Source organism: Rhinolophus sinicus, linkage group LG15 (genome assembly GCF_036562045.2).
Source record: "Rhinolophus sinicus isolate RSC01 linkage group LG15, ASM3656204v1, whole genome shotgun sequence".
Taxonomy (NCBI): domain Eukaryota; kingdom Metazoa; phylum Chordata; class Mammalia; order Chiroptera; family Rhinolophidae; genus Rhinolophus; species Rhinolophus sinicus.
In genome coordinates, this window is record NC_133764.1 from 6,492,292 (window position 1) to 6,517,242 (window position 24,951).

General features: G+C 38.8%; 1 protein-coding gene across 4 annotated transcripts in view; it reads right to left on the reverse strand.

Moving 5' to 3' along the window:
* MYOCD (myocardin) overlaps positions 1-24,951 on the reverse strand; it is a 92,124-nt gene that overhangs the window by 56,844 nt on the left and 10,329 nt on the right. For all 4 annotated transcript variants that reach the window (XM_019755278.2, XM_019755277.2, XM_019755276.2 and 1 more), the window contains exon 2: positions 1,941-2,006. In XM_019755278.2, coding sequence (XP_019610837.2) covers positions 1,941-2,006 — 66 coding nt within the window. The remainder of the gene's footprint in view (positions 1-1,940; positions 2,007-24,951) is intronic.

Below are 24,951 nucleotides of genomic sequence, written 5' to 3' on the forward strand. Positions count from 1 at the left end.
GAACTTGTTCCAGTAATTATCTTAATGACACAATGGACTATGGATATAAAATTTCTGTCAAGCAGTATTTTGTTAATATGTACATTATTCAATTCTGGAAATCCTAGATAACAAAATATGTCCCCATTGGATCCTACTATACACATGGACATTTTATTTACACAACTTACATAGACGTGTGTTTTAAAAAATCTAACATAGCATTAATTCCTATCTTTATTAGGTGTTTTTACTGATTCCCAGAGATTTAGTCCCATTAACCTCAATAAATAAATAAATAAATAAGTTTATTCTCATCCAAATGCCAGCTACAAGACCCAGGCTCAGAAAATTTAAACGTATGGGTTGAACTTTAAATTGGTTGTACGCAACTTGAGCTGACTGATAGGTCCTGGTTCTAGCCCCTCCATTTGCCTTTCTAAAATTAAGGAAAAGAAACACCAGTGCAGAGATGGATTACTTTTATACTATTTAAATCGATGGCTCATCACATATTTAAGGGTACATGGTACCGACTGTGGTCTGCTGAAAGGATCCTAGCGGGCCTGTACTTTTCTACAATCTTAATAAGTAATTCTTCAAGATAATGGTTAAACCAATTAGATTCTACACATTAGTGACAGGATTCCTAAAAAGACTGGTTTGGTCAGCTTTGAGTGAAGTTCCACTTATCTAACCTGAAATCTGCAGACCTTTGTTTGGTCTCTCCTCTGTCTTAAGCACCTCTACAGGAGAGCTGACTAAGAGCAACAGGCCACACACAGACTTGCTTCTGTGGCTTCTCATCATAGTTACACATGTTGTTTAAGCAACTTTTAAATTGCACGGTGAGCTGTTTCTTTTGTGCTTAGCAAATCTTTAAGAAAGTTATTCCACTATAAGGCCACTTGCTGATTACTGTTTGTAGGACTCAGCCATTTAAAAAAAAAAAAAAAAAAAGCTACTTTGGGGGGGTGGCCGTTTAGCTCAGTTGGTTAGAGCGTGGTGCTAATAATAACACCAAGGTTGCCGGCTCGATCCCCGCATGGGCCACTGTGAGCTGTGCCCTCCTTTAAAAAAAAAGCTACTCTTGAAACACAAAGGAAAAAGCTTGAATAATTCTTAGCTCTGTTTTGGCTCTGAAGCACTCTATACTTAAAAAATTTTTAGACCTTGGATCATAGAGCTCTAATATTACAAACCGCGGGACATTTTATCAAGGGCAAACTTCCACTTGTTTCATATTAAATTCTGAGGTACTAGTCATGACAGAGATCTGGATTTTTGCAAGTGTCATTATGGATCTTCATTTTTAAATTCTGTTGGGAGAGGAAGTTAGAAAACATGACCCAAAGGAGCTTAAACTGTGACTTCATTCACCCAGAGCACCCTTTTAGCTATTTCTATAATTACCAAGAGCTAGCTTTAATTGCTTAATTGGTAGACAATTTCAAATATATCTTCTAAAAGACATGATAATCCTTCTTTGACCCAAATTATGGCCAGTAATTCAATATTATACCATTTAGGCTAGAATGGTATTGCTACTCAGTAATCCAGAAGGGAAGCACGTGACAATATTCAACTAATTGTGGACTCGAGTACCCCAAACAGAAGTGAAACCAAGGAAGTGAGAAAAAGATGACGTGATTGATGCTTCTGGAAAGAACAGTGATTATATCCAATTTTAAAAGTAAGAAGAGGGATGCCCATAATGATTTGTGTCTAAAACCAAACCCACCACATTAGGATTTTCAGTACAACCTGTATCATTAAAGGAAGCCTTTGAGGGTGAGTAGCATTTGGAGCTAAAGATCCAAGGTCTGGGGTTTCCACTGACTTAGAGTCTGTCAGGATCCATGGGTTTATAAAAAATGACTTTGAGGTGCTTTCCAGCGCCCAAATCACACGGTCCCATGTTAATATGTCAGTAAATATTAATAGGAGACTCAACTACTCACGTGGTATTATGCCTTGGTTAGCCAGTTGCTCCTGAGTCCTTCTCTGCTGAAGCCGTAACTGCAAAACTTAGAAAAGGAAGTGTTAGTTTGCGAGTTAGGCCAAATAAGATCACAATCATTTATATTTACAACATACTTTTTTTTTTGCATAGCTCTTCTCATTTTATTTCTGACCAGTTGTGAAAATTTGTGTAAGGCACCTTTTTATTTCTGTTGTAGACATGGAGAAAGAAGAATGTGAGACGCTGAGGGGTTTTGCAGTAAGTTGGTAACAACCTAGGCTAACACTTGTCTCCTCTTCGAAGTGGAAGTTATTTTCAGAGCCCCATGCTCCCTCTCTCTATACTGTACCACTTGGGAGATAAATGCCATCGATTTCTTCTGGGAATCGGTTTGTCATTTCAAGAGAAGAGACAGAGCAAAGAAAATATAGGCTTTGGAGTCTCAGATGGGTTTAAATCCTATCTTCAGCCCCTTCATGGGTGACTTATTCTGGGCAAGACCTCTCTGACCCTCAGTTTCCTGATCTGCAAATGGGAACAATGCCTATCTTGTGGAGTTGCGATAAAGTTTGAAAAAACAATGTAAACGGGTTGTTTAGCAGCCTGTCTGGAACATAAATTATGTTGATCCTATTATCGTAAGATATCATAATAGGATAGGCTCCATGGTAGTAGTATGAGACCCTGGAATCCATTTGTAAATTCATAGAAGGGCTACTGGCGTCATGTTTTGCTTAGAGAAATTAAAACACTGTAAATCATCCAAACTATACTCTGTATTATAAAAATTTGTTACTATCCATAGTACAAATAAATTATATATCATGTATGTGTATACACACACACACACACACACATACAAATAGTAAATATATGCATTATGAGCGTAGTGTTCGTGATTTTTCTCCTTTACCTCACCCCTCTACCCCAAACACATTTATCGTCTTTCTTATGGCTATTCCATTTTCTCAAGGAGGTTCTGAGTTCACCATCTTGGTTCTTGGGTTGAAGTTGCTCAGAATCAGCACAGAAAAAGCAGACATTTGCCTACACTGAAAAAGAAGCGGAATTCCTCAGTGGCTCAAAACTATGCACAATCTATGACAACTGCATGGTGGGGTAAAGGCAAGAAACTAGGTTAAAATACACCAAAACAATAACAGCAGCAACTACCTCAGCTACACTGATCCTTTGCCGTGAACAAGGGATGTGCTAGTGCTTTATACGTTCTGTATCCTCCATAGTCTTACTGGGAGGGGATAATTAGGCTGTCTTACCCACTTCACTCTACTAAAGATCATATTGCAAAGAGAGACCAATTCAGGATTCTTTTGTGAATAAAATTATCTTATGATTAGAAAAATAAATAAATTATAAAAACAATGGGAAATTTGTGAGGCAGTTACAAATTTAATACTGAATCGGTATTTGATGATATTAAATAATTATTGTTAATTTTTAAAGATATGATGATAGTATTGTGTGATTTTGCTAAGACTTTATTTTTTAGTGAAACATGCCTGTTTATGAATGAAGTGATATGATGCCTGGGATTTGCTTCAAAATAATGTGGGAAGGGAGAACGGGGGATTTAGACGAAATAAGAGTATTCGTGAATTGAAGCTGAGTGGTAATGGGTACATGGGGATTCATTATACTATTCTATTTGTATTTGTTTAAAAATATCTTCCTTAATTAATTATTTTTTTAAAAAAACTATAAATAATCTATGAGACGTAAAAGGAGTATGCGATTGCACTGGAAAACTACATTCCAAGGTAAGTAATTGAAAACTGTGCCAAGAATCCCCCTTGCTCAGGAGCAGGAGGGGGCCCTTTGCTCAATCTAACAGGGTTTTTAGTTGGGGTACCAAAGCAAGAGGTCAACCTCTACCACCTCCTGCACCCCTACACACACTGGACCAAGCATTGGTTATGGGGGATTGGATTGTCTGTCTGCAGGTGGGAGCAGCGTCTTGGGAGACACAGGTGTGAGTTTCCAGATTGTTGGCAATACCTAAGAGGGTTAAGAATCCTTCATTGTCTGAAATTAGCAACTGGTCATCCTATGCCTTTCTCCCAATCCTTGAAATCAGATCAAAACACGAGTAGCAGAACATGTCTTTTTCCTGCAGGCTGTGCTCACCTGTACTTCAGACAATCTAACAGGTATTCACAAGGGCATTTTGTGAGGGTACCATTGAGAATCACCTAACCTTGGAGGAATGTTAGCACCATGAAAGAAAGACTCCAAACTTACAATGAAAGAATGTATATTCAAGGTTACAATATGAACAATGGAACAGGTCTTAGAGACAGGCAAGAAAATATTCATTAATTAAAAATAAACTAAATGACCTCACACCCATTAGGATGCATATATAAAGTGTTGGTGAGGCTGTGGAAAAATTGGAACCCTTGCACATTTGTTAGTGGGAATATAGAATGGTGTAGCCACTGTGATAAACAATATGGCAACTCCTCAAAAACTTAAAAATAAACTTATTATTTGATCCAGCATTCCCACTTCTGAGTATATATCCCAAAGAAATGAAAGCAAAGACTTGAAGAGATACTTGTACATCCATGTTTGTTATTCACAATATCCAAAAGGTGAAAGTAACCCAAGTGTCCATGAGCAGATGATTGGTTGAACAAAATGTGGATATACATACAATAAAATATTAGTCAGCCTTAAAAAGTAAGGATATTCTGACACATGCTACAACATGGAAAAGTTTGAAGGACATTATGCTAAGTGAAACAAATTACTCACAAAAGAACAAACGTTGTATGAATCCACTTATACGAGATTACTAGAGTAGTCAAATTCATAGGCAGAAAGTAAAATAGTGATTGCCAGGGACTGGGGGAGTGAGGAGTATTGTTTAATGGGTACTGAGTTTCAGTTTTGCAAGATGAAGAGAGAGGTGAAGATGGATGGTTGGTGATGGTTGCACAACAATGTGAATATATTTAATGCCACTGAATTGTAAACAATAAAGGTTAAGATGGTAAATTTTATATTATGTGTGTTTTACTAAAATAAAAATAAAATAAAATTGCAAGATCAAAGTAAAACTTAGTTCATTAAAATAAATGGATGGCTGAATATCAAATGGATGGCTGAATACTGGAATGAATATAGTTAAAAATGAATTAGTAAGCTAGAAAATTGAGCTGAATGTTTCTCTTAGATTGTAACATAAAGGGATAAAGATGTGGAAAGCAAAATCAACATGCACTAAATGTAGAGACATTGCAAAATATAGAAAAGCTTCCAGGAAAAAAAAAATCTTATCCCTGAACTAGAGATAACAATTATTAATATTTGATTTGTGTACTTGAGGTTCTTTTCCCCTCATATTTACATAGGATCATATTATAAGTTTTCCTTCATTAGCTGCTTTCTATTAATAATATATCACAGATATATTCCCATGTTATTTAATACCCTTCAAAACATACTATTTTAGTAACTGCATAGCATTTTATTTTTTGGTTCTTCTATAAGTTATTGAACCAAATGCCCATTATTGGGTATTTAGTTTGTTTTCAATATGTTGCTATGAAAAACAGCAGTGAATGGTCTTTGTGGTTAATTTTGGGCCACAACCTCAATATTACTTTAGGATACACTGTAGAAGTAGAATTATTTGGTTACAGGAAATATCAAATTTGAAGGCTTTGGTGCAGAAGGCAAATACCTCTCCTGAAAGGTTGTCCTGATTCTCTTCTCACTAGTAAAGCATGGCTGGGTTGCCCACTGCCCTTGGCCTTGCTGCTCTTACCACTTGGAAGCTGCTACAATCCTTTCCACTGGAGCTGGTGGCGTGGCTCCAAGCCTAAAGAGAGTGGTCAGAAGGCCAAGGCCAAGATGGCTTGGCAGTGGAATTTGTCCCTGGGTGGCTTCTTCTCCAGGTTTGGCAAAGCTCTGATGCTAGAGGAGGGGCTGGAATGAACACATCCCTTTCTGTGGCTGCTTCCTCCTACAAAGGGAGAGCCCTGATGCTTTGGGCAGAGACCCTGCGCTTGTGAAGCAACCTTTCCCTCTGGGCACAGCTGTCCTCCGCTGTTATGTGGTTTCCTTCCCAGGCTATCTTTTTGTGCTTTGCTGAGCAGCGCCTCTCTCCCTGCTTTCAGCCTGCTATCGCCATTTGTGTCTCCAGAGCTCTTGGCAAACCTCCACTGATCCACTGTAGTTAAAAATACTCTGAGAAGAGGGTTGCGTTTTGGCCCATGCCTTCCCCTACTCCCAGTTCTAACTCCCTGCCACCTACAAATTACAGGTATTCGTGTAATTTTTTCTTCACTTCCTTTGAGGCCATATGGTTATCTCTGGGTGGTGAAGGAAAGTGATTTCTTGGTGCCTTTTCCATGTCATCCCAATATGTTCTTTTATGGTTCTGGCATTTGGGTGTCAGACTTTGTTAGCTTCTAGAATCAAAGTTAATTTTTTCTCTCTATTTTCGCCTTCTTTCATCAGAATTGGGAGTCAAATGCTTGTGTTCAAGTTGCCTCTTTACTCAACAGTCCTGGGCTCTCAATTCTGATTTCCTCATCTGGCTATTCTTGTTCAGTACTACACTATTTCAATTATTCTAGACATATGATTGATTTTCATGTCTGGTAGGGAGAATCTTATATTACCCTTTTTAAAAAATGCTCTTGACTACGCTAGCCTGTTCCTCTTCCCCCGCTCCCAATGAACTTCAGGACCCAAGTAGCAAGTTCCACCACCACCCCAAGCACCCTGAAAGAAGAGGGAATATGTTCCTTTAATATTCTATAATCATAAGTGTAAATGTCATTCATTCAGAGAAGCAGCCCTCTACTTAAGGATTATCAAAGAATATATAGAAACTTCTGGATCAAGTACCATGCAGGACAAGGAATAGGTTCCCCGCATGCAACAGGGCCTGAGACTGGATACCCAACTCAAGAGTGGGAGCTAAAATATCTCTACATACCACTGGGTTGCAACCAGAACATGTCACTTGCCCATGCCCAGGAGAAGCAGAGCCACCAGGAGAGGAAGGATCAGGGACAACTGCATAGGTCTCTTGAGAGTTTCACTTTGAAGATGTGGGAAATATCAGGACTGATGGACATTGTGACATTTCTCTCATCACATAGAAAGCCACCTCTGCCACCTATATAGAGCTGGTGGGCAGACCTTTCTTGAAGGGAGGCAGCTTAGGGAAAAAAGGTGTTGGGAATGGAAAGCATAGACTCAGCTTTGACTCCACCCAGCTGTGTAAGGTCACGCAAGTCACCATGACGGAGTCCTAGCCTCCTCGTTTGTATATAGTAATGATATTAATATTCATGATAATAATTTAACAGGATTATTAAGATAGATTTCGCAAGTTAACCAGTTTTTAAATTATACAAGACTGTCAAATATCTTTCTGTTTTATATTGATAATGATTCCTTCAGGAGAAAGCCCACCCATTTGGTTACAGTTATAGAATCTGAAGGAAAGAAAATGTTAAGTTTCAGTGGGAGCACTAATGTGTGACTTAAAACGTCACTGTTGCCTTAAACATTGGCCATGTCCAGGATTGCCAGTCTCTGGGAGGAGGTGGTGCAAATTGGGAAAGAGGAATTTGTAGGAATCTTGTAGGAAAAGGGCACTGAAGATACAGGGGTTACACAGTAGGTAGAGTGAAGTGGGAAAAGCAGAAGACAGAAAAAGGAGTGAATAGAAGAAGGTGAGTCATTAACTCAACCAAGATCACTTCTTTCATCTTCCTGTTCATTTCCTGTATTTCTTCTGTCTGTTTCTCTGGCATTGATAGACTGAAAAGTGCCGGTCTTTGGAATAGATGTTTTCACATAAATCATCTTACTGAAACTTCCGACAAATCCGGTAAGAATATGAATTATTATCCCATGTTACAGCTCATGAGGCCCAGAGGGTATAAATATCTCATCCAAGGCCATAGAGTTAGAAGTGAGAGAAGCAAATTTCAAACCCATGACTTTGGACTCTACAGTTTTGCCTTGGTGCAAATTCCAAATGGAACTATTTGGATGATAAAACAATAACTTTTGCCATGTCATATCTTGTGTTTCAATGTATTTTGCCCATTTGGGGAAGGGGGCATTCTTTTTAAATGAAGAATCAGGAGCCACTAGAACATAAGAAACATTTCATGCTACCTCTCTCCTAGGTAATTTAACATAAGGGACACTCAACTCAGCATCACTGCCCACAGTGTCTCCATAGCAACTGTCACGTCGGGTACCGTTCTCTTTCTGGAGCCAATAGGCAACTGGGTGACTGTTCTGACACAGGTGATGGGCCCTGTGAGTCTCCAGTTAGGGAGAGGCTCCTGAATGCTCCCAGGCTCTGATGGTATCACACAAAACTGTTGCCATGGTTTTGATGAGAAGTATTGCTTTTCTGAGGATTGCAAAACATTTTATGTTCCAAACCCATGCTTGCTCATTCCTGACAGAGTGGAAAATGTGTCTCCTTGGCTGAAATGTTCCTCTTGAGTCCAGCCCAAAGATGACATTTTTAGGAAAGTTTGAGAAGAATCCTGTGGCTGTTACTGAGTCACGATAGAGTGGAAATGGATCTTTTCTATTTAAAGAGTTTTGTGCTACTGTTTGAAAATGTCACATTGCTAGGGAACGGTGGAAATGGAAAACTTTCCATTTGCCATCAACAAAGAAAGAGCATTACTGAATGTGAAACAATGGAGTTGAAGAGAAGTTCTGTTACCTGTCTGACTGAATAATGGATTGATGGGAATTTAATTTAAGATTATTGGTCTGAATAAGCTCGGTGCTCTAGAAAGGGGTCACTCATCTGGAATACAGCACATGTAATTCTAAACTCCACTTGGCTACTTGTTACTTAGGCTGCTCCCAGAATATCTCTGGATCTCAGTTTCAATATAAACCTAAAGAAGAGATTAGATTAGATTAGATCAGGATTTCCCGTTTACCTGATATTAAGAGTCATCTGGGGCCTGAAAAAACAAACAAAAAAACAAAAAAACACCATTTCTTTGGTCCCTGTCCTGGAGACTATAGTCCAGTAGGTCTGAAACATATTGAAGTATATTTCCAGGAAACTCTGAGGAAAAACTCATTTTCAGAAATAGAAATATGCAAAGGTATTATGTGCAAAAATGAGACCACATTTTAATACTGTTTTGTGCTTTGTTTCTTTACTAGCAATATACCATTACTTTTTGGAGAGGTGTGTATATGTAGACTCTCATTTTTGGTGGCCACCAAGTATTTCATCATGTTGCAATATCTTTTTTAACTGATCCCCTTCTATTATACATTTAATTTCTTTCCTCCAGAAATGATGTATCATTTTTGTACTCCTACTAGGACTATCAGGGGGTTCCCATTTCACTGTACCTTATTAACAATGGATGATGCTATTAAAGAAGAAAAAAACTTTGCTAATTTGACAAGCAATAATGATATCTCATTGTATGAGTAACCATGTGATTGTGGATTTATTGACTATTGGTATCTTTTCTTTTGTGAATTGACTGATGACATTCTTTGCAAAATTTTCCATTGAGATTTTTTTCTTATAGATTTGGGAGCACTATTTATATTTGAAGCACATTAAACATAGTCATCTATGTTGTAAATCTCCCGATTTTTAGTTTGGCATTCAATTTTGTTTGCGATGAATTTGGCATTTAACATTTCTATATGCAATCCTCTAAAAAACTCTTTTACGATTTCTAACTTTGGTGTATACTTAGAAAGAAAGACCTTCTCCCTATACAGATTTATATTCACTTAAATGTTTGCACTTTATTTTTCAATCTGGAATTAATTTTAGGATATAGTATTAGAAAAGACTAATTCATTTTCTAAATTGTTAACTATCTAACATAATTTCTATATCAAGTGGATTTTAGATATCATGTTTGTCACAAATATATACTTATAAAACCTTGAATCTGTGTCTACTCGTTCTTTATATTTTGTTTAGTGGCAGGCTGGGTTGATATTTGACTTAAATATACACTTGGTAGTATGTGGGAGTCTAATTTGGGATACCCTAAACTCCTCTGCCTGCCCCCAGTTACACAATCCTAGTTGAGACTCCCCCAAATAAGCCTTCAGAATGATTTCCAAGTAATTACGGAATTTCAAGGGACCAAAACTAGAAAGTAGCTTCTACCCACACCAGCAACATATCAAATTAAGGTAGTATTTTAATTTGCTTAAGTACTATGCATTCATGTGAATTTTTACATACAAGTAAGGAAAGTTTAATCCAATGAAATCTGAGTGTGAATCAGTTCTGAATATACTGAAGATTTTAGGAAAAAGAAAGCAGACAAAAGAAGAGAAAGCAGGGATGGGGAAAGGTGGAAAGAGGAAGTAAAAGAGAATTAGAATAGGAAAAAAGGTCTAATTTTTTTATTACGAGAAGGGGGGAGTGTGTGTGTGTGTGTGTGTGTGTGTGTGTGTGTGTGTGAGAGAGTGTGTGTGTGTGTGTGTGAATAACTACCCCAGTGATGGCTATTAATTCATGTGTATTTAACAGAAAAGATGTGTTAAACCAGGGGAACACCAGGTCTTGCCCCAGAAGGGAAACAAGAGATAGGCCAAATGTCCTGGCAAAACTCTGGATTGATAAGCCTATGCTTTGGCCACAACATAAACTGTCTCCTTGGGCCCAACATGGAGGGGATTCTAATTCTACAAAAAAGAAAGAAAGAGAGAGAAAGGAAGAGAAGGAGAGAGAGAAGGAGGGAGGGAGGGAGGAAGAAGGGGAGGAAGGAAATATGAAGGAAAGAGAGAGGATAAAGAAGAAAAGAAAAGAAACCTACTTATACACGAAAGATTTGCTGTAAGAATTTCAGAATGAATCTGGCTATTTACTCAACTCTTTAGATAATTTGGAAGCAGCAAACTGGGGGGCAGGATTATTCACTTGAGCTATTGATCGGCTCTAATAAGCTAGGTTATTACCCATTTATCCCTTAGTTTGTGCCGTACTGACCAAGCTGGAAAGTCCAAATGAAACCCAGAAATCTCTCTTACTGTCACTCACTCAAGGTGGAGACCAAACTGCTTTTTCTTCCACTGGGTATAGGAGACATTCCAGTACTTCCAGCAATATTATTGTCGCCAACCAGTAATATAGGTATCTTAGTAGTTCCAAACTCTTTGGTAATTGTTAATTCTTGTTTATTATTTCCATCTAGAAGACTATATGTGCCCATGAAGTGTTATGATCCAAAGAATTACAAAGACATTACGGGGATCTGTGAGTTAAGCTTCTATTTGGTCCATCCAGATAAATCACCATAACTAAGGGCATCAACCTTATCTATCACTTCTCCCATGTTGCCATGGATACAATGCCTTCTTAAGACCATCAGATTCATATTTGATTGATTTTTCTGTTCTACCCTTCCTCCACTCAATTGTTTTTGTTTTTCTTACCAAATTATCCATTTTTCTTAAGCAGATTCCCCTTAGCCTCACTTCACCTATAATCTCTATGCAGCCTACTTGCCACAACCTCTACAGCTTCTAACAATGGTCATATTTTTTTAAAGGAACACAAGGATGCATGGTCTAAACAGATATTTTTTCTGAACTATAAATTAATGTGTATTTAAACTTTACTAAAGTCATACAATAATTTATGTTTATAATATAGTTAGTAAGCCCATTTGGAGAAATAAATGTATAGTTACAAAAGAACAGTGACTAATAAAGAACAAAGGTGTGTCCTCGCTGTCCTAACCATATATCCTTCATCCACAGAGTCATTGTCCTCTCTTTATTAGAATGTTCCATGAATTCTAGTCTCTCTAGGAATGGCTCTGCCTTGACGATGTGGGCAGGTGAAAATAACGCCTCAGATTTGACTGAGTGAACCTACATGTCTTCTTCCAATGACACTTCAGTATTATAATACAAAGAATTCATCTCTCTGGGCTCCATCCCCCTTACTCATGAAGGGAAGGACTAAGTTAGAATTAGGTGCAAAGTTTTTTAAAAAGCACTGGAAACTTTTTTTTTTAATCTGAAATATTACACAGAAGGAAAAAGCAACAGCAAAGCGGTGAGCGATAAAAGCAGAGCTTGAAAATCATTAGATTGGATGATCCCTAAATCCCTTCCAGCTTATACATTATTTTCATGATTTAGATCTAAAAAATCTCCAACCTCCTGAGAGATATTGCTTAGAGACAGACGGAGTGATTTTATCCAGGAGCAAGGGGTGGAAGTGGATTATGGTGCCATTGCACTAACATGACCCCATTCTCCCAACTCATGTTGGTCTTTTGAACATTCCTTATGGGAGAGTGAAGTCTCAAGAGCACAGAAAAATTCCCAGTTCCAGCAGAGGACCAAGTCCAAGTCCCTTAGCAATTGCAGCTGACGGTGGTGGGCTGTCACTACTTCAGCAGCACCTTTTTTACAATGGACTCCTAGCTACTATCAGAACCTTCTGTACTCTACCTAGCAACAACACCCGGTGGTAGCTACAAGAGCAGTTATTCCAATCAGACCCATAATGCTGCTTGCACTCTCATTGCTCTATACTTTTTCCATGTTATGTATACAATAAGCCCTATGTCTAAATGTAAATATTTTAATAATTTAAATGTTGGCTGATTAGATGCCAAAGTCCAGAATTTCATAGAAAACCAAAATGAATTGTATTAAAAAATAATACAACATGTTTTATACTATTGCATCTGTATTCAATTTCTGCTTTGCACATAGACAAATACCCATGAGTAGGGATTACAAGATCTCGCAAAGTTCCGTCTGCTGCAACATATCAGGGAATATCCTTGCAAGTCACACAAGAGTGCATGAGCCCAGGCCTTGTTCCTCTCATTAAATAGCCATGTGACCTTGGTCAAGACGCTTCACCTCTCAGGCTTCGGCTTCCTCCTTTGTAAAACAGAAAGATGAGCTGATGAGCTCAGAGGCCCTGTGGAATGCTAACATTTCATGACACTTAGCTTCACTTCCAACCAGGGTCTTTCTTTGCACGTCTCCAAATTCAGGCCTCTGAGATTTTTCTTAATCTCTCGAGTTTCCCCCATAAGATTACAACATTGCTTGTAAGAGATCTTAGTATTATGTTCAAAATGCAGGAAAGGGCTGCAAGATTGCAAAGCAATAGGATTCTAAGAAGTCAGATGTGAAATGAAGGGTCTTAAAGTGACCTTCTAGAGGGAAATGTGAACTAGAATAGCTGTTACTAGAAATCGTTAGGATCTTTAGGATCACCGGGCCAGTCTGGCGATCCTGAATTCATGCACGTATCTACCAGTGTAGCCTCTCAAAACGTACTTAGCAGTTCCTCGCTTTTTACTGAGGCTTCTCTAAATACTGAGGATGACACAAAGTAATTTAAGGCATAAATAACCTAGTGGGGAAGTGAAGAGTTAGATAAAGTGTTAGACAAAATGTGCTTAAAGAATTCATATGTATAGAAGGAGAACTGGACCTTTAATTAAGTAGAACTGGACCTTTAAATTTTCTAGTGAGAATCATATGGGTAAGATGGCTACCGAAGGGCATTCTTGATCCAGAGAAGAACATGCAAACACTTGGAAGTGGAGGAAACATGATCGTCTCCCATGCTCAGAAAGGCCCTGTGTTCAGTTTAATGTTGTGCTGCTACCATCTGCAATTTTCATCATGTTTGAACAAGGGCCTCGCATTGTCGTTTTGCATTGGGTCCCACACAACATGTAGTGTCTTCCAGAACGTTGCCTTGCTCAAGGAAAGGGATCCTAAGGTGGAGTGGTGAGAGATAACATTGGAAAAGGAGGTGGGCATTCAAAGATGGTGGTGGTAGTGGTGCTGGTGGTGCTGGTGGGGCCCTGAAAGCTCCCTTGAAGTGTTTGGACTTTATCCTGTAGGAAGAGGGCAGTGTTGGCATTTTTGGGTCAGCAGAATAACACTGAGATTTTAGTATGACTAATTTGTGCTAATATGAATGGGGGGGACACAGCTGGTTTGAAGACTCTTATCATGATCTATAGGTACGGCAAGAAAGTCCATTTGAACATAATGGGAATGGAGAGGAGCAGGAAGATTTGAGAAAAAAGTGGAAAAGAAAAATTACTATGTCTATGTCTTGATAATAAATTAAGGAGAGAGGGAGGGAGAGGGAGAGGAAGAGAGAGAGACAGAGAGAGAGAGAGACAGAGAGAGAGACAGAGACAGAGACAGAGAGTCAGCGACAGGTGAATAAAATGTACATAATAAAATAATTTCTTTAATCTGATTTTTGCAGGAAAACCCCCCCCAGGAAACTAAAGCATTGTCACTATGATTATTGGTAGTACAATGGGTCAGGCTACCAAGAAACTTTAAGGTAATGCTTTTATCTGGGAACTTGACAGGAAGGTGAACACGCTAACATCATTCATTCAATATTTTTTTGATCACCTACTATATTTCCAGGCACTGTTTTAGACGTGCAAGATCCAGCTGTGAATAAAGCTGTCATGGGTTCTGCCTGTGTAAATTTTGCAGTCTAGGGAGGAAGAAAGATGTTAAACAAATAATTACAATGGTGGGAATGTCATGGAAGGGGAGTTGCATGTGGTTTGGGAACTACAGAAGGCTTTTCTGGTCCTTTCTGCCAGGAAACTTAAACAAATAAATAAATGATGTTGTTAAGCCCAGAACACTTAATTTGTTTCCTTTTAGTTCCATTCAGCAACAGCTCGTGTGTGTTCACGTACATGTGTAGGAGTAATTTTCATTTCCTAAAGGCTTGGCATGTCTCCTGAGAGCGGGAGATCCTGACAGCAAAGTCACTGGCACAATGAGGAATAGAAGAGAAAATGAGAAGCTAGTGTTAGCTGCCTTTTGTTCTCCTGTGAATGGTTTTCCACTAGGTTTACGAGGAAATGCCTTTTTTTTTCAATCTGCCCTGGCTGTGGTTTTCATGCAGCTAAGATGTTCCCACTGGGTTGCCTCGCTTCCTGATCACAGTTTTTGTTTCAAAGGTCAACCACACAGCCAGGTTAGGCTTTTCCCCAGGAATTTTGGAAATGGGACTGCGAGAGAACAAACTCAGTAGCTGCCGGGGTGGCCATGTTCAACCATGCGAACTGGGAAAACGGTAAAGCTCATTGATGGAGAGGGAGAAGAATGGAGCACGGATGAGGACCAGGGAGAGTGGTCTGGAGGTGTTCAAATCCCCAGTTTCAGCTTGTTTTCCTCCAAGTCCCAGCTACATTCCTGTCACTAAGTTCCACAAGATACTACAGTACCTCTATAGTAACTGTTCTTTCTTACTTAAGCTTGTTCCAGATATCTATTACGGATTCTCTATTGTTTACAAGCAAAGAGACTACCTGTTGATTAGCGTTGAGGAGGGGCAACCAAGCAAAACTTTGAGATTTATTTTTACCAGTCAAAGACTCCTAGGTGTGTAGACCTACAGTTTGTAAAGGTGGCCAAAACATATACACCAGAACAAGACATTGGCCAACCCAGGAACCCGGGTTAAGCATGCCATGGAAAGCATCTTAGATGGCTGTTTATGTGGTATCTTCTCTATATAGTGCCAGGTAAACAACACAAGCTCTGGACATAATAGAACATCAGCCAGCTAAAGGCTCCCTTCTCTCAGAAAGAGCAGTAGTACCTGTCCGTAATTTAGTCCTTGAATTTCCTTTTATTGAATCGACCTTCATGTACAATCCCTGACATTGACATTATCTCCTTCAAGAACACTGTTGGACACAGGCCATTGAGACGCTCTTGGCCAGTGGACGATATCCTGGAAAGTCACAAACAGGACCACGATCGGGGGTCTCAGGTCCCTTCCAGGGCTGAAAGCAGACATTGTGGGACACATTTATAGATATAACTCTCCTCTTCTTGCTCAAAGGTGGCCCACCCACACAATTCTTTCCTGTACCTGGCATTATCTACCTCTGGGACAAAGCCATCCTTCATATGAGCAGCCTGAGTTACTCATAGGTCTGACACATTCTTCCTTGGGATACAAAGGCATCAAACCACCTGGTGAAGAAGAGACAGGGCCACCATTGGTGTAAAGCTGGGAGGACGTGGCCTGATAGGCTAGGGTTGTCTGTGCTGTTCCTGCCCCAATCCTGGCCATGTTTCCCAAACAAGGCTGAGAACCAGGAATTATTTTTGTATGCAGTACTGATGCCTGAGAACACTCTGCTCCTTGCCTTCTGAGTCCAGGTACCAATAATAACTGTTCCCTGGCCAAACATTGCCCTGCGTGCTGATACATAGCCAAATGGTTGCATTGACCAAGAATGACATGGGCCCGACAATCTACCCATATACTGCTGGGAACATCCAGAGAAGAGGGAGCAAAAATGATGACCGGGTCATTGATGTAGCCCTTAGTGGTCAGGAGGGACAAGGTGAGCCTGAGGGGAGCTGGACTGGCCTTAGTGACCCTCACAGATGAGCAGGGAGGCACGGAAGAGGCTAGGACCAGGCCCACACTGTTCTTTCTTAACTCTAAGAGATGATCTGACTCTGCTTCCTTTAAAAATATCGAGAAACTTTAATTCAGGCCAGCTTTTAGGATTGGGCATTCACAGGGTAAAGACCAGGAGAATATTTGAATCCAAAGTGCCCCAACTCAGAATGACCACACAGTTACTTCAATGATCAAGCCTCATGCACAGTCTAAAGTTGTTTTAGAAAGATGTCTGTTCACACAAACACTGCGAAGCTATTCTTTCCCTAAGCACCACACTCTCAGTTTGTCAAAACATTTGAAGAAGACTAATTCATGCCTCAAAAGGAATTCTCGCTCACTCACAAAGCTGCCAGGTTTGTGAGCTTAAGGCTTTTATGTTACAATATCTCAACACACTAGAGGAGCAAGGAACGTGGACCTCAAGTGGAAATGCCTTGGGGCTTACGATGTCACTAAGGGGGGCAGAATTCACAATTTGCATGCTCTCTGAGAGGATAGGATGAGAAAGTCAGGATGGGTCAAGCCAGCTCTGGCCAGTTTAGGTGCCTGTGAGAAACAGTACATGGTAGTAATTGAAAATATGGGCCCTGAAGCCAGGGGTGCATGAGTTCAAGTCCCAGACTTTCCATTTACGAGATAGAGAATCTTGTGAGACTTCCTTAATGGCTTGGTGTTTCAGTTTCTTCATCTAGGAATGGGTGTGTGTGTTGGGAACAACAGTACCTCCCTATAGGATTGTTGAGAGGATGGAATTAGCGCCTCTCACACGCTTAGAGTGTGCCCAGCAAATAGTGAGCAACAGATGATTCTTGGGGTGCCCTACTTGGGCTGTAGAGGACCTCCCCAAATTTCTGCCTGCATCAGGACAGGCAAGCAAGCGGCAGGCCACACTGTCACCAGGACTGTGCCACAAGGACAGCTGTTCAGCTGCAGGGAATTTTTTCTTCCAACACAAACAGGTCCCTGAAGTACAGAACAGAAACTCGGCAACTGACATAAACAATTTCAAACAATAATCTCAGAAGACAAATCGCTCCATTTGGGCATCAAGATTCCTCTCAGAGGCTTTCCCCGCTTGTTTATGTATTCCATGGCGAAGAGCCATGAGTGAATTAAGGAGACAGCGTGCACACGCCCCAGGAAGGCGGGAGGGGCCTGCGGGGGGGGGGGGGGGGGGAAGAACCCGCCATTTGACCTGCGTTCCTTGAAAGCTATTGTTGGGGGAGGCCCTTGAGAAAAGGGACTCTGATTGGTATCTCCTTGTGTTCACCTGTTCATTGAGAGAGGTCAGGGGATATGCGGCCAGGAGATCCCGGTTTGAGTCCTCTCTGCCATTTTGTGTGGTGTGAATTTCAGCAGGTCATTAACCCTTTCTGAACCTTGGTCCCCCAGCCCTACAAAGAAGAAATCATTATAAGATACCATTATATCCAAGTGGGTGATTATAGTGATCTAATTAAGACTCCTTTAGCAGTGATAAATTACTACACAAATATTAAAGAGGTTAATGTAGGCACCCCGTGAATAACTGGATGAGAACTGGGAACAAAGGGGAACTACAACTTGGAACAAAGGGTGTATTTTATGAGGACAAGGAAAGGGTATTGTGGGGACAGAGCCCCAGAAAGTAGTTTACAGGCTCTCGGCCTCATGTGGAGGGGTGCTGGCCTGGGTGGTGGATGGCCATAGGCTGTGGCTGATTGGCCGTTGGCTGTGGCCGGTTAGCCGATTGGCCGCTAATGTAACTGCTGCGGCTACGGAGGAGAGCCGAGGAGAGCCGAGGAGAGTAGAGGAGCAGAGTGGAGGAGAGTGGAGGAGAGTCATCGGTGGGTTGGTGGAAAGGCGGACGGCAGGTCGCATGTCCGGTGGGCCCAGCCTCCAGTGAGACCATAGTGGTATGACTCCCCTACCTATGGCTCCATGGGTGTTCCTTTTTGGCCTCACCATATCCTGCGTTCTTATGTGGGGAGCGGGAGCTGAGACCCTGCAGGCTGCCTCGCACGACAAATGGCGCAGCGAGCAGGGTCCCCTGCACGACAGGTATTATCCCCAAATTAAGAGGAAATTTTTCTTTCCACATTGCTGCAGTTGTTGAATATAGATTCAAGTTCTTTTCAGCTCCTGAGTTAATCCTGTGGTGCACTATGCTAGCACTGAGAGCATATATTGCCTTCTCTAATTATAAAACAAGCGCATGTTCATTATATACAATTTGGAAAATGGACAAAAGTCTTAGGATGGATGGGTAGTGAAATTAATGGTAATTCAAGTCTATAGGGATAACCAACTCCTGCTAAAATGTTGTCTTTTTTCTTCCAACTCACAAATGTGTATGTATATAAAAATATCTACTCTACAACTTCTCAGAAATTTGGATCATATTATATATGCAATTTTGAAAACTTGTTGTATTATAAACATATTTCCATCTCATTAGATATTCTTTGAAAGTACCACATTTAATATGCATGTTACACAGCATTTTCAATATTGAATCTTTTTTTGTCAAACATTTTAAGTTTTTCCTTCAATTTTTCTTTAGTATATATAACACTGACAGAACACAAATTTATGATCCTTCATATGATACGTATAGTATATACATAGTATATTACAGACACATACGTGTATGTATTATGCATTATACTCATGCTATTATATATACCACTATTGTATTACCATTAATATATATTATACCACTGTTTATATAGATTAGTGATTGATAAATATACAAATATATTAATATATAATATATATAATAGTGTGAGTATATATATGAAAAAATGTATGTATCTTTTATTAATATACTTGTACTGTACCTTTAAATTTTGGGACAGTAGTAAACGTACACATATTAAAATTGTTATAAAATGTTAGAGAACAGTCTCGGCTCTACTGTTTTCACAAGGTTTTGAAGCAACCAAACACAACATTTCAGAACATATTCTGTCTCTGGGAGACACCATTCCGTGGTGTCAGGGTCTAATCTTTGTGTTAAGACCAGAACCCTCGGCAGAGGCTGGCCTTCCACTAAAGCCAAAGTTTCCTTTGCAATGTCTAGGTTCCCTTCTGTGCTCCTCTCCCAGCCAATACTGTGTCGAACTGGCTGAGTTGTCACCTCTCCTTCTAATCTAGTTCCTTGTGTCTTGAAGCCAGTGCAGATGGCTACGCTATTACACGCAGAGAAAGCTTTAAGTAAAGCGGCCATTTTTTTTTGAGAGATTCACTGGTTTCAAAGCCAGGCCTCTGCCTCTCTGCACCAGTTGGGTTTCCCCTGCATACAAATTCCTCAGAGTGTTTATGTAGCAAACTTCATTAAGGGAGCTAGAAGAGCAGAGTTCTGGTTCTAAATCTACTGAGAGAACTTGGACAAATTTCTTAATGTCCCTGACCCTCAGTCTCCTCATCTGTATGACCAGCTTTGCAATCTCACGGAGTTGGTATGAACATAAAAGCACAGTAACTGATGAAGCCTTTTTCTTGTTTGTTTGTTTGTTTGTTTGGGAGTGGGAAGAAAACTTTATAGCACCATAAAAATAAAAGGTATTACTATTTACCAGACTGCTCCACTAGCTGTCTGATCCCCAGCCCCTGTTCCTTCTGGAGAGAGCTTTTACCTTCAATTTCAGTTTTCGACAGGACAGTATTTTCAATTATAAGGATAGGATTTGGGCTCTCAGTAGAGCCTGAAAAACAGCCATGAGCCTTTGCTGAGCCTTATAGGCACTGGTAACTTTTCAAGGGTCCCAGACAAGGCCTGGGGCTCTCTTCAGAAACACATAAAGACCTGAGCTGGATGACAACACCTTATGCATATGATCACTTTATTGAATACAGTTGTCGTGCGGGAGACCCTGCTCGCTGTGCCATTTGTCATGAGGTGTGGCCTGTGGGGTCTCTGGTCCCGCTCCCCACATAAGAACACAGGATATGGTGAGGCCAAAAAGGAACACCCACGGAGCCATAGATAGGGGAGTCATACCACTATATTCTCTCTGGCAGCCAGGTGAGACACACAGGAGTAGCCACACGATCCGCAGTCCGCCATTCACTTCTCTGCCTGCCAACCAACCAACCAATCAACGCAGCCCCGCAGTTACATCAGTAGCCAATTGGCTAACCAGTTACAGCTGATGGCCAACCAATCACAGTTGATGGTCATTCACCACCGGAGCCAGCACCTCCCCACGCCAGGCCCAGAGCCTGGAAACCGCTCTCTGGGACTCTGTTCCCACACAGTGTAAATTCTATAATGATCATAATTATATTCATCACTCTTAAAACAAAACCTGGGGTAAAAAAGAAATGAGAATAGCTAGCAGCACTTCTTAAGAGATAATCATGAGAAGCTGGTTGTTATTAATTTAGAAACAATATGATATTTTACAAGAATATTTAAGTTATTTAAAAATATTATAAATTAACATGCCTATTGATATAAATACTGATAAATAATTAATATATAATTATATTAATCTGTGAATAAAATTGCTACCATTTGTGGAGTACATAAGCACATCCTTGCACAATGTCAAACACTTTTTATATGATTTTTTTACTAAAGCCTCATAAAATTTCAATGAGGAGGCATTTTTGTTCCTACATTTACACATGGAGAAGTGAAGTTTCAAGAACTTAAAGGATACACTCAAATTCATACAATCAGGAAGGGTGGAGTCAGGATTTGAACCCACATCAGCTAGACTGCAGGGCGTATGCCACATTACATACATTGAAAATTTCAGAAATGTATTAATATTAGGGGTTGTGGGTTTTCAGTCTTAGCTGAGGGGCAAGTTTTCTCGGCTGTAGTTTGAACGTGAGCATACTCTAGGATTGGTGGGAATTTAATAGCAACTTAAACCTCCCTGGTGTTCAGCCAACTCCCAATTTAGTTGTTCCTCAGATAAGGCATCTTTCATCTCCCATCACTCTATGACTTAAAAATAAATAAGCATTTCAGACAAGAAAAAACTAAAGGAGTTCATCACCACCAAACCAGTATTACAAGAAATGTTAAAGGGACTTCTTTACAAAGAAGGGGAAAAAAAGATAAAAATATGAATAATAAAAAGACAGTAACTAACTACATATCAACAATAAGTTTAAATGTAAATGGATTAAATGCTCTGATCAAAAGACAGAGGGTGGCTGAGTGAATAAGAAAGGAAGAACCTTACATACGCTGCTTACAAGAGACTCACTTCAGATAGAAAGACACACACAGACTAAAAGTAAGGGGATGGGAAAAGATATTTCATGAAAATGGAACTGAAAAAAAGAAAAAGCTGGAGTAGCAATACTAATACCAGACAAAATAAACTTTACAAGAAAGGCTACAAATAATAGGAGACAAAGAAGGAAGCAGCAATTCCTCTTCTGGATATTTCTCTGAAAAAACCCAAAACATTAGTTTGAAAAGATATGTGCATCCATATGTTTATTGCAGTATTACTTACAATAGCCAATATATGGAAGCAACCTAAATGTCCATCAATAGATTAACGGATAAAGAAGAAATGGTGCATATATATAGTGGAACATTACTCAGCCATGAGAAAAAAAAAAGAAATCTTGCTATCTGCAACAACACAGGTGGACTTAGAGGGTGTAATGCTAAGTGAAATAAGACAGAGAAAGACAAATATCATATGATTTCACTTATATGTGGAATCTAAAGCACAAAATAAATGAACAAACAAAACAGAAACAAACTCATAGATACAGAGAACATTCTGAAGGTTGCCAGATGGGATAGGTGGTTGGGGGAATTGGTGAAAAAGGGGAAGGGATTAAGAAGTGCAAATTGGCAGTTACAAAATGGTCATGGGGATATAAAATGCAGATTAAGGAATATAGTCAATCATATTGTAGTAACTATGTATCGTGTCAGACCGGTATTAGATTTACCGGGATGATCACTTTGTAAGGTATATAAATGTCTAATCACTACGTTGTACACCTGAAACTAATATAATATTGTATGTCAACTGTGATTGAAAAAAATTTTTTTTAAATAAATAAGCAAACAATGCTCACTGTTAATTGGTTTATTACCAAAGTTATTCCTGGTTATTAGAGAAGACAATAAGAGGCACTGAATAGAAAATCAAAATAAAAAATACAGGAATATGAGAAATAATATGAGAAAAATTAAAAATTACTCCTAATTTCACCACCCAGAGATAATCACTTTGCAAATGGGTCTTTCCAGGCTTTTTCCCCCCTATGTTTTAACACTGGTGTGTTCTGATCTCTAATGTGTTGAATTTAAATATTTCAACTTTAAAAATATTTTCTTTTTTATTTTTCTTGCCTTATAGTCAAGAAATAAACCTGATATTTAGAATTTATTGATCTCTCTCTCTCTCTCTCTTTCTGTGTGTGTGTGTGTGTTGGGAGAGAGTGGTAAATTTAAAATTGTCTTCCAATATTCTACATCATTTAAGAGGTTTAAAATATATAATCAAATTAACTGTAGTATTCATATCCTCTAAATCCTCATTTGAATTTTTGTCTCCTTGGTTAGATTACAGAAATGTATTTTCCACTACTATTATAGTGTTATCAATTTCTCCTTGTTCTTTAGACATATTTTCAATATTCCATAGATACCAATACATTCTTATTTTAAAAGATTCAAATGGTAAATGTCTTGCCCTCCTCCCAACCTGGGTGTCACTGTGTATAGTTTGACATATTCTTGAAGGGCTTTTTGTGTGCATTTACATCTAAATAATTACTTAAAATGTAAATGCAAACATGTTGCCTGATTATTTTATATTCTGCTTTTTTAAAAAAAATTAATTTGTGTCTTGGAGATCTTTCCAAGTCAAGTCATATAATATTTTATATTTCTTTTTTGCTTTGAGTTATATTTTATAGTATGAGTGTATCATAATTTAATTAGCCATGCCCCTATTGATGGATGTGTATGTTTTTCCATCTTTTTTTTTTTTTTTTTTTTTGCATTATAAACTATGATGCAATGAAAATCCCTGTACATGCCAGTAATTCTTTAGGTTAGATGCCTTGAAGTTTTTTGGTTGATGGTGAAGCTCATTGAAAATTCAGTAGAGACTGTCAAATTGCACCCCTTAAGGCTTGACAGATGTGCTTACCAACAAGATATATTTGCCTATTTCTCTACACTTGTCCAGCACTTGATGTTATCAATATTTAAATTTTTGCTAATGTGATGTTTGAAAAAAAATGGTATCTTACTCTTTTAATTTGCATTTTCTTGAATGTTAGTGAGTCAAGTATATTTCATGGGCTTATTGACTATTTTTCCCCTTGAATTATCTTTCTCTTAGGTTGTATAAACAATTTTGTTGTTTATAAAAGTCCTTTTAATGACTTTATCTGGCATACTTATTTCAAGTATTTTCTTTCAATCTACTGTTTGACTTTCAAATTTTTTTGATGATTTTTCTTCCCATATAACATTTTAAACTTTTTAAGTGGCCAAACATGCCAGTTCTTATTTCTACTCTGACCTTGGTGACATGCTTGGGAAGGGTTGCCCCACTTGAAGATTATAAAGTTGTTCTCCTCTATTTTCTTTTAATATTTTATAGATTTCCTTAGTTCTTTAATTCATATGGAATTTATTATAAAATATATTATAAAATAGCTGAACTCATTTATTTCCAAATAGACAGTAAATTTTCCCAACAAACTTTCATCACATATTTTATTGCTGATTTGAACAGCCACCATTATTAGATACTAATAATTAATTAAATATTAATTCATATATATATACAATCTGTGCGTGTGTATGTGCACATACACTCAAAATTCTGCTCCACTGATAACATTTGTCTGTTTTACTCCTAATACTAATTACTAGATATTTCTTTTATTTTTCAGCTTTACTGAGGTAGAATTGACAAATAAACTTGTAATACATTTCAAGTGTACAACATGATGGTTAGCTAAACATTGTGAAAGAATTCCCTGCCACTGAGTTAATTAACATACCCACTATCACCTCACGTATTTACCTTTTTTTTTTTCCTTTGGTGAGGACCCCTAAATTCTACTCTCTTAGCAAATTTCAATTATACAATATGGTTTTATCAACTACAGTCTCCATTTTATGCGTTACATCCTCAAACTTTATTGATCTTATAACTGAAAGTTTGTACCCTTTAACCAGCCTCTCCCTATGTCCCCCACTGCTCTACTCACTGTTACTAGATATTTTTTACATAGCTATGTTTAGTGTCTTAGAGAAAGTCTATTCTTACTGTTGTTAGTTTTCAAAAAATTCCAGAAGTTTTTTTCTCAAATAAACAGAGATTGAAATAGTTAAGTTTCATTAAAAGTCCAAGGATTTGGGGGTTATGACATGTATAATGTACAGGTTAATTTGTACTAGAAACAAGTGTCTTGATAAATCACTGTTTAGGAAATCAAGGACAATATGGCAGTTGGGCATATGCCTGGAGTTGTAGTCCAGAATGAGGTATATTAAATCCAGTGGGCCAGGTGTGTGTAGATGAGGGGTGAGGGTAGGGAGTGGAAGGAGGGAGCTTTAGATTGT